The following is a 14643-nucleotide window of genomic DNA, read 5'->3' on the forward strand; positions in this document are numbered from 1 at the left end:
ATTTATATTAATCTTCTCTGGATAAATACTTTGCAGAGAGATATTTACATATTTCATTTTTACCACTAACAATCGATTAGTTTGACAATTAAAAATAGTTATGTTGAAATAGTAACAAATTTGACAAAAGCGTATCTAAATAAAGAAATAACTACCGAAAAAGTAAACATAAAATATCAGGACCCTTCATTTAAGAAGCGTAAGTTACGGTCCTGTATGCTGAACTCTGATTGGTCGTAGGATACACTAGGGGGAGGTAGAAGAGATTCCATGATGCTTTGCGCGGAATCTGAGTCGAACGGAGCGCAAGTCATAGCTCTTCCTTCTCCATTCGGCGGCCGATCAGTACGGACGTGAGAGTGTAGTTAGCTCGTGCAGTGTATTTAAGTATTCGTAAAAGCACGATCTCAAGTTGTGTTTTTAAGTGTTTACTTTAAAAGAATTAAATAAACATAAAAAATGGCCGATCAGGAGAATAAGGACTTCAGCGAAGATATCGCAGATCAAAATTTCGAGCAGAACGGTGAAGCAGAGAACGGCGGCGGGGACGCCGCAGAAAATGGCCCAGAGTCTCAGGAGGACAGGTAACCTTTTTTCTTTTGGATCTCTACTTTCTACTCAAATGCTAATTAAAATCGATTTCGATTCGCTCGATACTTGGTATACGCGTGAATATTTCCAAGAAAGCTTACCATGTAGTAAGAGTTGCTTCGCGCGATATGATAGTCATGAATGACAAAATGGCGGATGCGCGAGGTTCCTAAAATTGTAATCCGTTTCCATCAACCACGAAGCGTGCGTTATTACTACCTTAGTTGATTGTTTTTAAATCGCTGCAGAGTGGAGAATTTGTAGGTACTAATCGTTTTTTTGCCGAACTCTTTAGAAATAATGATAAAATGGAAATTAGTCAAACAAGTAGGAATGCCGGCCGCTAGTTGAGAAAGGGCGCGCCCACGCATTGTCCTACAACGAACGCAGAGAGCTAAGAGATTCTTACGATCAAATACAAGAACATTTTTTTTTTTATATGCCTGGGCTCGTTTCTTCTTCTTATCTTATGTTACGAATACATTGTGTATCACGTTCTCGAGAATTTCGTTTCCACGCACGAATTTTCTCACGTACTAGTGCGTCAAGATACAATTTTAAATAATATTTTTAATATAAATATTTAGATAATTCAGGGAGGGTAATAATATTTTATTACTTCGATGATACCGTGATATTTTCTTAGTAGTATTTAATAGATTGTAAGATTTGTTGGTGGCTGGTGGCACACAGCACCTTGGCCTTTCCCCTTTTTCAGCGAAACAAGATGAGCTGGACGATTTGAGCACCGAAGAGTTTAGTCTGACGTTGATGTACGGAATACACAGTTTTTATGTAAATATTCTGTGATACTACAAATATACATTCGCTCCTATTTTCTGTTTTTCATTGTCGCAGCATTTTGAGTTCTATACTAAAGGGATTCTACTTTTTTTTAACTTACATCCCTACAGCTTTGGATTATCGCAAACTCTTGCATAGTTTGGGGTATGTTTTTGCATATAATGGGTAAGCTATTTTTAGATTGTAACTTATAGAAGTATTTGACCTTAGCCACATTATTTTCTGTGGTCTCACTAAGCTACGTGTGGGGTAAATGTTTACCCCAAGCCTCCGTTTTATAACAATTTTTTTCTAAGGTTTATTTGTTTTAATTTTGTGTGCGTCGAGCAGAGTTAAAACTTTTAGGAATGCGTATATGAATAGATTTAGAAACAATATCTAATAATATGTTAAAATAAAATTCATACATCAAAAGATTCTTTCATATTTGAAACGAAGGAAAAAAAAGTTACTCTCAATATTAGTCATTTCGGTTTCGTTTAAAGTGTCAATGAAGCATGTGTACATTTTTATTGTGCAGTTATTGCGTGGTTTTTTATTGTATCATATACATAAATACAAAGTTGTATTATTTAATATAGTACTCATGTTTCGTATTAATATTTTGTGCAACATTTAAAATCAATTTTAAAATTCTATTAATATACTTCGTGTCCACTATGAAATCATTATTATTATTTATTTCAATTTACTATTCTTTAATTGTGAAATATTGAACCTTCAGTTTATTGATGTTACATTGAAACAAATACTTTGCTTTTTCAAAAATTCTATCAGTATAAAAATATTCGATAAATTAAAGTGATATTAGTTCTAATTTACTTGTATATGTAGCATATTAATATCAAATAAAGTATTTCATACTATAAACATATTAACCACGTGGAAAAAAATTAATTGTAAATTGCTGACGTGTAACTTTTATGATTTTTACACACGAGATGATTTACAAATTTTAAAACGAACATTGCTTTCATGTACCATTCTATTTACAGTAGAATCGTAAATTGATTTGTTTATACAATTTTGGTGAAAATATTGTAAGTTATACTTTATTCCTTCCGAAGTGCTATAATCGATTAAAAATCAGCGAACTAGAATTCTACCCCACATGTGGCATAGCGGGTTAAAATAACATAGGGAAAGATGATGTAACCTTCAAATTTAAAGAAAATAGATTTGTTCACAATGTTATGGTGTAGAATAGCATCAAATATTGTATGTCGAAATATTTGTTCTTCTATTGTGATGATATTACGTTTAAACTATAATAAGAATTTGGAGGTGTGCCTCCTCTCACCCTGAATTGAAATAATAGGTGTGCGTGTAAAAGGACGTGATATTCCTATGCATAACGTAACAGAAGGAAATAACTACCGGCTGGCATTCTACTTTTCATTAAGAAAACTTAATATGTAGAGGAGAAAAATGAAGATAAATGTTGCATGTTGTTTCATTTTGCAAAATTAAGATAAGGTATTATCTATATACGTATATAAGAATAAGTATTAGTTGTAACTTTATATGTGCTGTTGTTGCGAGGTATACGTTTATCTGTTTAAAATTTTGTAATTTTGTGTAAACTCCTTATTTCTGCTCTCCTACCTAGTTAATTCTATTCTAGTTTTGTAATTGATGAAAAGAAGTTGTGATTCTCATGAATGAACAAATTTGTGTATATTACACGCAAATAATAATTGTAATATTTTTATAGAGTGCGTATAACTTTGAAATGCATTTTTGGCCAGCTGAGTCTTCCTCGTTGATTCATTGCAGCAGAATTCTGGTTGTTAGTCAATTGCATATAATTGACCGATATGTACGCTTACCTGGGATCTGTGAACTGAAACGTGTGAAGCCTAACAATTGACTTCTGAGTCTGAATTATTGTGAGAAGTCAACGTCAAGTTCAAGTCCGTCATGTTTCGTCACAACACAAGCACTGGAAGTCGAGTCAATAACGTCAGAGTCAATAAGTCTCGCACAGACACACACTTGCCTGCTGGGTCACGCGTAGAGTAATTTCTGATCCGATGTCAAAGCTGTTTGGGCGTGATCAAAGCACAGAGTCACTAGGGCCAATGCAAAAACCTCCGATAGGTCGGAATGCCATTAACCCAGTTTATGTGGCTTGGTCTGCAGGTGGCAAACGACCCAGTGCGATTATGGCGGGCGGCTCGCAACCGGCTAACCGTGACCCGACCAACAACTGATTACCGGCGAGTGACTGGTGCCTACGGTATTTATCACCAGCCCTAGATGATATACAAAAAGATCAATCTAAGTACAGACAACTACCATCACACTGCCAGAAAAATGAAAAATATTGCAGCTAATAATTGTATTTGTATATGAAAAGGCTGAAAAGTATATCAGGACTTGAGACATAATAATATTTTGCTGACAACTAAAGAAAGAGAGAGAGAGAGAAATAAAAAATATATATATATACATATATACATAAATATAAACGTCCAATATTGTGTGCATATATAGATATTATAAAAATTTCAAGAAGTGACCATCATTAACTTGTAATGCAGAAACAATTTTTTTAGCTTTTTAATAGAGTTGCAGTCTATCTACCATATGCCAATTCTTTGGGCCAATCAGCAGTCAGAGTTCAACTTGGAAAAGTTAAATCTTATTTCCTTTAGGAGCAGCCGTATGTCAACTGGAGTTGTAACTATTGTTCGGGTTCACATGAACGTCATCAAAAGTACTTTGCTCTCTCATTGCATTAATTTTTACATATATATATATATATTATATACACTTTTTTCCAAGTTTTTCCTTTCATTTTTTGTTGACAAGCACATTCATTTGAAGTTTAAGTCAAGGTCTATGTGGTGTGCAAAGCAGTCTTCTCATGGTTATTTCTCATAATCCTATGTTTCTTGTTAAGGACGAACACTCGTATCTTTTGTATGATAAGCTTATATCAGTGAGCTCATTTATTCTAGGAATGGTATGTTCGTATTAATATCGCAAGTTTGAATTGTAAGATATAATATTTTTATTCTTATAAAAATATTTTTCCAAATTTTAAGAGTAGACATTAATGTAGGTCACTTAATCAACCGTAGAATACATTTATATATGAGCATATATTTATATATTCCTAAGAAGCACTTAATAAAATTACTTCTTATTACCTATTAAATAAAATTCCTTACCAAAATGTCTTTAAGAATTTATCCAGTGCCCCTTTTCCAAATGATATACTGGTTTACTACTGGTTCTCTATTACATTTTGTGTATATTGTCAATACTAAATTTTAACATTTTAACTCTGATTCTAATTTTTCCAGGGGTCAAGTCAAAACTCCTTTTTTAAATATTACTGGAAATTATTTGTAACAAAACAAATTTTTGCTTCAATCTTAGTCCTTAATAATGACAGAAAAGTTTTAAGATCAGTTTATTAAAATTCATTACATTGCTTTACAGGTCAACCGGAGGTAACCAGGATTCCTTGAATGATAGGTACATTAAATATTTATTATTTTATTTTTTTTTTTGAGTCTGTGCATGGCAGTGAGTATTGAGAGAAGGTTATACGTTAGATCAACACGATTAAAGTACAATAATAGCTTTTTTTTCGATAACTATAAAGTTTTCCAAGAGTTTAGAATTTTCATAGGAAATAGAACATTGTTTAAATGTTTAATTTTTATATTCCATATCATTGAACAATTATTTTATTTTATTTTTTTGCAGGAAATTGTTCGTTGGTGGACTAAGTTGGGAAACCACAGACAGTGAGTACCTTTTTATTTTTTTGAGATCATAATTTTCCTTTATAAAACGCTATGTACCATATGTACACAGTTTTCAATATATACACATACTTTATTCCTTTCGAAACAACTGCAATCCTATAAAATGAATTAACTTCACTTGTTCCGCTATGTATTCGATTTTTATATTTATAGTACAATAATTTCCAATAACTATAACTTAGGAACTGTATTGAAAGTCTTTTTAATAGCAAAAATAATAAACAATGATGTTACAACTTAGGACACCTTCAGATGACATTAAGTCATATGAGATTGCTAGTGGCTTTACTGAGTTTTTATTTAAAAAGTCGATTGCGAATAAAATTTTCATTTTATTCTCAACCTTTAAATAAACCGATTGATTTTCAGAGGAACTACGAGACCATTTTGGGACATATGGAGATATTGAAAGCATCAATGTCAAAACAGATCCTAATACAGGACGTTCCCGAGGATTTGCTTTTATTGTATTTGCAAAAGCAGAATCGCTTGATAAGGTAAAGCAATAAATTACAATTATAGTACACCACGTATAAAAAGAGTAAAGGCAAACAAGCTAATTATAAATCTTTTGCACTAGAGTTGCGTTTCTAAGGCGCTAGTAAAAACTGTGCCATCACGTTTTTCTAAACATTTTTATATTACTTAACCTTATTTCTTATAATATTTTATATTCTTGTGAAACTCACCTTTCAATATCAAAATACTAATTTACGAAGGATACTCGAAATATAAAAGTCTTTTTATTAGAATGATGATACTTTAACTAGTCAGTTCTGCTACTGAAATTTTGTTGAGGACTTTCCACACGTTCTGAGTTCATAATATAATATAAATTTATTAACATACTAATGGTTATATATTTCATACGATTACTTATTATTTCTAGATTATGGCAGCTGGTGATCATGTAATTAACAACAAAAAAGTTGATCCCAAGAAGGCGAAAGCTAGGCATGGTAAAATCTTTGTTGGCGGTATTTCAACAGAATTATCCGATGATGATATTAAAACTTTCTTCTCACAATTTGGAAACGTAAGTACCTCAGCCTGTCTATCAGATTATCTAGTTGTAGCGAGCGAATCAATTTCTTAGACAAATCATATCTCTATTATAGATCGTCGAAATAGAAATGCCATTCGACAAGACAAAGAACCAAAGAAAGACGTTCTGCTTCATTACTTTCGAGTCTGAGCAAGTAGTAAATGAACTATTGAAAACTTCCAAACAGACAATCAATGGAAAAGAGGTAAGTGGAGAAAGTTGTAGATGATTGATTGAATCAAATGCAAAAATGATTCTTAACACGATGCTAAAATGATAAATTTTTCTAAAATAGGTCGATGTGAAAAAAGCCACACCTAAACCAGACGGTATGGGAGGGATGCGTGGTGGAGCCGGTGGACGTGGTGGCCGCGGTGGCAGGGGCGGGAGAGGACGCGGTTACGGCGGACAAGGCGGCTGGGGTCAAGGTGGATACGGTGGCGGATACGGCGGCGGTTACGGCCAAGGCGGTTATGGCGGTGGCTATGACGGCTACGGAGGAGGCTACGATTATTACGGCGGTGGGTACGGCGGCTATGGTGGTTACGACTACAGTGGATACGGTAATTTGATTGATTATTATTAAAGAACTTACACGCGCTTATCGCTGTGTAGGATCATTTCGAAGAATTTGGTTTTTCCTTTTCATAATAATCAATGGCAGATGATTGTCTGCTGCTACCGTCCCAGTGTATTCGGCAGACGATAACGCAAACTTTACACTTATAAGTTATAGCTTTTATGTTCGACCTGTCTACCCTGTGTCTTTCATCCATTTTTTTACACTGTAATTCAGAGAATCTTAAGGATTTTCTGAAATTACTAGTGTTCGTGGTCAGATAATTTATATTCTGCCACATATGTATACTCAGAATCTACATTTTTAAATGTGTATATTGAAAACCTATTTTATTTAATCGGATCGAATAATTCAATTCTAACTTCAGACAGATAAGTCTTCATACGTTGTATCATTCATTGAATTACGCAATGAAACGTTTCCTTTATGTTATCGATGTTTAATATTATTTATATATTTGTTATTAATGAAAGTATAGAATGACAGACAACAATCTTTAGTTTTTGAAACTCAAAATGTATCCGATTAGTTAAAATAAGTCCTAATGTAATTTTCAAATATTTAAAACATATGCATATGCGGCCATATATTAACCAAAAGTATATACTTACCTGCCTATCCATCCAATGATTTACTCTAAATTTTACAAAACAAACTTAACTTACATTATATAAATTATAATCGTCTGCCTCTATAGTACTACATCGTAGTACATTGATGGAGTGACTAAAATTGGTATTGTATGTATGTATCATACAAAATGATGAAAGATGTATGATATCAATAATAGATGCTGCAGGGTGAGCGCTGGTTTGCAGGCGGATCAGCGATAATATTTATTTTTAAATGAATGCATATTGTTAGTTAAACTAAAGACGAATTGATTCTAGTAAATGCATTTAAAATATTTTCAAAAATCAGATCGAATTCTATATAAAAATATAAAAAAAGTGAACCAGCAACTCAAATACGTAGTAAATACATTCGGATTGTGTTTTTCCCCTTTAAACGAATTACATAGGATAAGCAGTTTGTAGAAATAAATAGCTATATCTTTTATATTATTTCAATAATAGGTACATTTTTGTTTTCTTGACTTCGGACTATATTATGTAAAGTGAAAACTATTGCATCTTCATAGTAACAACAATGAAATTATAAATTAATTTGATTAATCGGTCAAGTGTTTAAATAATGATGAAAGATATAGTCACGTGTTTCTACATGTAATCATCGAAATACTGAATGTTTTCATTTTTACATAGTACAGTGAAGAAATTTTGAATTTTATAGAAGAAAATAGATCTAATAACAACACAATCCGATTTGTATAATCCCTACTTCCAGAGGGTTGGATGTTTTTGAGCTGTGACCAAAAATTACCTTACATATTCCATCAAATTGATTAAGCTACATTGTTTGATGCCTCATGAATACTGAATTTCTATATACATATATATACACACATACATACAAATGAATGTGGCATTGATAACAAATTTCACAAAGCCAGGACATCATATGAATATGTAACAGTGAATGTGTGAAGGACAACACAGTTTTTTATTCAAATACATTAGAAGGAGCTTAAATTTGGTCTAACTCGCGAATTGAACTGACATGTGTTTTCTATAGCAAATTCATATCCCTTTTTTGACGACACTTGAATTATGTCCATGAACAAGATATAGTGTACTACATATTCACGATTTTTTCGAAACACATACAAATATTAATATTTCATACGTTCACTGATTGATGTCAGTGAATTTGTAGATCGGATTCTTTTCTACACTTATATTCATTTTGTTCTTTCATTTCTGTGAAAAACTTTGCAAAACCCATTTACGTAAAACACACGCAGTCACTGTAACATAACTATATGTGAAATTACAAAGTGTAGAAAACATTAAAGTAAAAACTACACAGGACGATATATCGTGTGAAATGGTATTAAACCTTAAAATCCTTGCTTTTGAGTCCTGTCAGTCCCAATGTGCATGTTTTACTCTACATTTCACGTAACCTCCTCTTTCATGAACAATTAACATTTTTTCTTTTACAATAATTATATACACTCGCAATGATTGTTGGTGTTCACCTGTTCCTTTTGTTAACTACCTTCCATTGTCTTCAGCATGGTTATTACGTTATTCATTGAAAAAATGAAACATTTCATTCTTCATTAATCAACTGTATTTGTTGAAAAATTCTTTCATGGTACATGCGCCCCATTATTGAGGTTTCAATTTCTACACACAACACTCGCGTGTTCGACCCTGCACACACTTCCTTTCCCTGGGACTGTGGCGAATCATTCCAAAATATTACACTAAAATACCTCGTCACAAAAAGAAATTTAAATGCATGTCACTTTGATGAATCATTCAAATAGAATTCAAACGATTAATATCAGAAATCAATGAACAGCAGCCTCTGCACTTGTTATTATACATTGAATGTGCAAACAATGAACCCTTTGGAAGATGATATTATCTTCTTATATATAATTACATTTGATATGGTTTCAATTGTTTTCAACTTAGATATAAAATTTTTTCTTCAAATACCGGCAAAAAGTAATGCTATAGAAATATTTTAATATAGAAATTAAAGTATAATTCTGCCGGTACATGTTAATACTGACCCCATTGTCTCTTGTACCGTGTGTTCCATGAAACGCAGACGGCTATGGCTATGGCGGTGGTAGTTACGATGGTGGCTACAGTGGTGGGCGCGGTGGTGCACGCGGTAAAGGTACGCATTAGCGTTCCTTCTCTATTGTTTTTGTACATCCCCGTCCGATTTTGCTGGCATATATCATATTCATTATTATTTCTCATCAAACATCCCCCACCTCGTTTATCTTTCACCTTCGTCATCATTTCCCAGTGTTTTCTTTCAGTATGTGTGTACATGTACGTGTGGTCATATGGAACTTATATTTTATTATATTTATAATATCACTGTACAAATGAGAAGGAACTGACAGTATTTCCTGACGCGCATTGATCTATGTACGAAGAGAGAACGGTTGTCTTTCATTTATGTATAACTGTTTCCATTTTATAATCAATTCTGTACATATTTCATTTTCAAATCACTTCCAAGATAGTTTATTTTCTTTAACCAAATCAAATAGGAGAATTGTTTTTACATCATATTAATATATTAACTAGAACTTTAGAAATCATTTACTTACACGATGAGTAAATATTAACGTAAATTCATATTTTTATATATTAATCTAAAAAACAGACGAAATTACATCAAAATTTATTTTCTCTATTAAAAGCTGTATGAAATTTGCGATAAAATTACTACATAAATATTTGAAGTTAATTTATATGATTTGGTTAAATTCTTACAGACATAATATGACTTAATATTGAATGTTATATTACAGGTTAAATATTATATAAAACTATTACAGTGAAAAGGTAAAAATAGTTTCAACTGCAAAGATAAATTAAAATCAATTTGTTTGGTTAAAGAAAATTGCCGATAGCAATAATTATAATAACACGTGTTTAGTAACATTAAGTCCGAGAAAGTGAATTGTATATTATATACATTTATTATATAAGATACATACTCGAGAATAGTGATAAGAGTGAATGAAGAAATAGAACTAAATATAAGTTCTATAATTTTCGTGAGCAACATGTTGTAGTTATCGCTACTCCAAAACTCTCATCTTCATGAAGTTTGATGAAAATGATTTTGATTATTAGTTCCTTCAATTATATTTCTATTAATTGACTGAAACAACACTATTCCTTTTATTCAAACATAAACATCCAAGTGCATGTTCGATTTGATAAATCTTTTTCATCTACACAATGTGATACAAGCATTGAACAACAAAATTCAATTCCACATTACACTGCTAAATTCATCTCATCTTAGTTTCATCTTCACATCCTTCACCTTAAACATTTCTGGTTATTTTGTAGAAATAGTTTCAATTATTCTTAACAGTAGCATATATAAAATCATGTACTGTATCAACAGTACTTAAGAATTATTTAATTTAGGATTAAAATAGAAATTTATTTAAGGTTATCATAGACTACTTAAGTAACTCGAATGCTTTAACCATGTATTCGACACATCCTCTTAGTATTCCAGCATACGGAGATCCCAGAAATGTGTAAGGAGAAAAGGAGAGTTTGAATCAGAACGCAGCCTGCAGCTTACTACCTTAGCCTGTAGCCTCTATGTAGATTCTTTGTAGTTTTATATCCATTACGTTAGTCTGTATTTTCATAGTATTTATTCTGTTATTGATAGAAGTGTGCGTGCGTTAATTTCTATAAATAAATAGACCTTTTTTGTGCGGTCTTTTCAATAAAAAAACGGTATGAAGGAGGAGGGGTGGGAAAACCAAGTTACTGGACTAACGTACGTCATGGGTATTGTTTCAGGAGGCTCAGGCTTCGGCGGAAAGCAGAGGGGAGGTGGTCGTCAAAACCAAAGGCACCAACCCTATTAATGGAAATCATTCATTGCGACCGCAATGCAATTTGCATTGTAACCGCTGGTGAGTCATCATAGCTTTCCTCTGGCAGCTATAACTTCAGTATCAACAACCTGTCTCTTCCTTTTCCAATATCATTTACAACGGCTTCGAAAAAAGTTGTCCATACTAACATGTACAAGCATATATCCCCTCCCCGTAGGCTCATGATCCTCTACATATGGTGAACTCATATTGTTCTGTCAGTAGCTAGTTTATTAATTTTGTATTGTACTTATTACTCTGGAACATTTTCGTAAAACATGGTATGTAATGTATCGAATAAGATACGGATACATTATGTACGTCTACACACAAATTGAAATGTTAGCTTTCAGGAAAAATGTAGCTGCACTATATCTATAATAGTACCTATTATCACTTCATTGTCTACCCTTCTTTCTGATCTTATTACGTTTATAGGATAATAACTTGTATGTTTTATCGTAAATTAATCGCGCGCGCGCGTCAAAGGACCTTTTCTTGTATCAATATCAATTAATTTGTAATTAGCGAGTTTCGAGATAATTACAGATTTTATAAAAGAAATTGTATTATTTATTTCCAAAAATTTAGTGTTCGTGCTTATTCTCACAAAAGTCACTGTTCTTTTTACAATAACGTCTTAATCCTGGATCGACAATAAGACCTCACTTATATTTCTTTCGATTTGTAAGCATTTTTTTTTAGCACATCCCACTGTTCTGTTGGTATGGACAGCCACTTTTAGATCCTTTATATTTGTTTACGTGACATTTAAAACAATTTTAAATGTGAAGCGAGAAAGTAATAGTTATAATTGAAATATTTAATTTTGTCATTTTCTTTTCAGGTTTCCTGTCCTACAACAAATCTCATAACTCGTTAAATCATCATTCCATTAAACCACGCCACTTTCAACAAGATTATCAACAACGCAGATTACTGCCGCAAAATAAAACGAACCATCAGGAGTCACGACAGAAACTGTAATAGCGTCACGTCTTGCGTCTAGCAATACATCTGCATTATCAAGACAGAAAACAAAAGCAAACATATATACATATATATATTATATATATATACATATAGATTCACGATGCTTTCTTCCATCTCTCGTTTACCCTTTTGTACAAAGTCGAAAATGCTTCATGTTTCTCATTGGTCTCTCATTTTTCATCTTATTTATCATTTAATTTTTTACTGCGAAATACGTTACGTGATTCAACGTAAGGCATTGTCGTCTAGCAGAACGCTGGATAAATTTGTTGGGAATTATTAAACTCCGAACATACGGATAAATGATGTAAGTTGACGTTACACCTTACGATGAAGTATTGTAACGTAAATATGGAACGTTTGTGCAAATGGGAAAGCAAAAGATGATAGGAGATAATTTAAATACAGATACATATTAGGAAGAATCAAGTTTTCTCCATCACCATTTAGGGACTGTTGAGAGACGAGCAATTTTGTCCCTATTTTCAACAATAAGATTATTTTAATTTGTTCGCTATGTTTAATCTAAACACACAATCATTGTTTATTATGATCGTGTGACATATGTAAAAAGATTATTGCTTCCTTATTGATAAGAGAAAATAGGATAAAATAAATTCATTTTGTGTACATAAAATATCTCTCGCGTATGTTTGTATTTGTGTTAACCTATCCTAATAATTTAATTTTCGAAAGGAAAAAAAAAACTATGATTTGTACACAATATTTTAAAACATAGCGAACGAACGTCTATACACTAGATTTAAAATAAGACTGACACGGAGGTTTAGTGTGTTTTGTATTACAAACAATATTTTGCTGATTCTACTACAGTACATGTAACAAGCTAGATGTACATTCTTTCAGTTTTAATTACACTCAAGGAATAGCACATGTACATTATATATATCGACGATTTCATTCTAGGCAAAGAACATCGTAATAAGGTTTTTAAAGTGAAAGAAAATATTGTATTTTTCTCAAATTCAACACTGTTCCATGTCACAAAAGTATTACATTAAAAAAATTAGTGTAAAGTGTTGTGTTTCCTTAATTTCACTACTTACGTACATACGTGTTTCAAAAAAATTGTTGCAAGATACATGTAGCGATCAATTTGAAAATAATTTATGTATTTTACTACGACTTTACTTTAATTTGATTTAAGCAGGTATTCTATATACACGAAATTCTCTAATTAAGAAATTTTTATCTTTTGATATTAATTTTTTGTGCAATTTAGTAGAAGAATCATTGATGCAGTAACAATTTTGTACCTAATTTTGAATAGCTAAATGCTACTGTTAAAAAAGGCCTAAGTTGTAAATTGTCAGTTTTCTTTTTCTGTTACACTCACATATATTTATAAATATTACACGCCCCATATACTTTTCATATTCTAACACGATTTTTAGCATTTCAGTCTGTATAAAACTGCGTCTGATTTAATTTACGCTAAGAATGATATAAAGAATCAACACTGCAGATCAAGCAGAACTGTTTTATGTATTTTTTTTTAATATTTAAATTTGCTTTTTAGTTATATTGAATTCATGTTGCGAATTGTAAAGATACTTAAGTACTTTAAATTTATTTGTGCATTCTTATATATTGAAAAATATATACTAATATATCAATAAAAATGATTTTTTCAATAATATAATGAATCAAAATATTTGAAATAACTTTTATTATATTTTAATTGACTTCCACATGAAACTCTCGGATACTATTAAGTTCTAATCAAATTTAGTAAGAAGTTAATTTTTAATGAAACTCGAACAATTATTATATTGCAACAAAAATTGAAATGTTTCAGTTATTCTAGTAATTTGAAATTTAACCGTTTTTTTTCTTAATTTAAAATATGAAAAAGATTTATTTGACTGTAAATCATGAGAAAAAGTAAAAAATATCGAATCAATTTACAAACTCTGTCGACATTTGTTTCAATTGCTTTTTCTTACTTTTAAGCTACATACAATCTATAAAATATCCTTTTCTATCATACGAAGTTTTACAATACGGTAAGTACCTAAAATGATGAATGTCTAAATATGCAGGAAACAAAATGTATTTTTGTTGTAATAATTATGTCTGATACATAATACAAATGATATAAGTAAAATTTATATTTCTCTGTATAATACTATTTTCCACATTACTGTTCTATAAAATATCTGATATTTTCTCGACAAAGAAACTCTGGTTAAGACTTAATCTCATTTGTGTTTTGATTCTATCCTGTCTTGCATGAGTATTTGATAATCGCACAATCTATACCATCTATTACAATAATATATAGATATTAGAAATATTGATTTCGCAAAATTGTTTCTGTATT

The 14643-nt window shown here is 31.5% G+C and overlaps 1 protein-coding gene and 1 non-coding gene across 11 annotated transcripts; both read left to right on the top strand.

The window, feature by feature from the left end:
- Positions 1-300: 300 nt before the first annotated feature.
- On the top strand, positions 301-13336 carry sqd (RNA-binding protein squid). Of its 10 annotated transcripts, none has more exons than XM_033486488.2 (10): positions 302-584; positions 4846-4881; positions 5116-5156; positions 5547-5674; positions 6067-6213; positions 6296-6427; positions 6518-6785; positions 9488-9559; positions 11230-11345; positions 12154-12397. In XM_033486488.2, the coding sequence occupies exons 1-9, from the start codon at positions 460-462 to the stop codon at positions 11295-11297; spliced, it is 1017 nt and encodes a 338-aa protein (XP_033342379.1). In that variant the 5' UTR covers positions 302-459; the 3' UTR covers positions 11298-11345; positions 12154-12397. The 10 variants fall into 10 exon arrangements, with proteins under 10 accessions (XP_033342376.1, XP_033342378.1, XP_033342381.1 ...); XM_033486491.2 differs by having other exon boundaries at positions 6518-6743; XM_033486485.2 differs by lacking the exon at positions 11230-11345 and having other exon boundaries at positions 301-584; positions 12154-13336.
- LOC117230081 (small nucleolar RNA snR61/Z1/Z11) lies at positions 5924-5997 on the top strand. Its single transcript, XR_004492699.1, has one exon. It is a non-coding gene; the product is annotated as a small nucleolar RNA snR61/Z1/Z11 (small nucleolar RNA).
- Positions 13337-14643: the final 1307 nt, after the last annotated feature.

The sequence above is a fragment of the Megalopta genalis genome, chromosome 2 (genome assembly GCF_051020955.1).
Source record: "Megalopta genalis isolate 19385.01 chromosome 2, iyMegGena1_principal, whole genome shotgun sequence".
NCBI lineage: Eukaryota > Metazoa > Arthropoda > Insecta > Hymenoptera > Halictidae > Megalopta > Megalopta genalis.

Bases quoted from the DNA above. Each gene is read 5' to 3' on its own strand.
- sqd (XM_033486485.2), top strand. From the start codon at position 460: ATGGCCGATCAGGAGAATAAGGACTTCAGCGAAGATATCGCAGATCAA. The intron at 5,157-5,546 runs GTGAGTACCTTT...ATTGATTTTCAG, and splicing joins AAGTTGGGAAACCACAGACA to AGGAACTACGAGACCATTTT. The intron at 9,560-12,153 runs GTACGCATTAGC...TTTTCTTTTCAG, and splicing joins CGGTGGTGCACGCGGTAAAG to GTTTCCTGTCCTACAACAAA.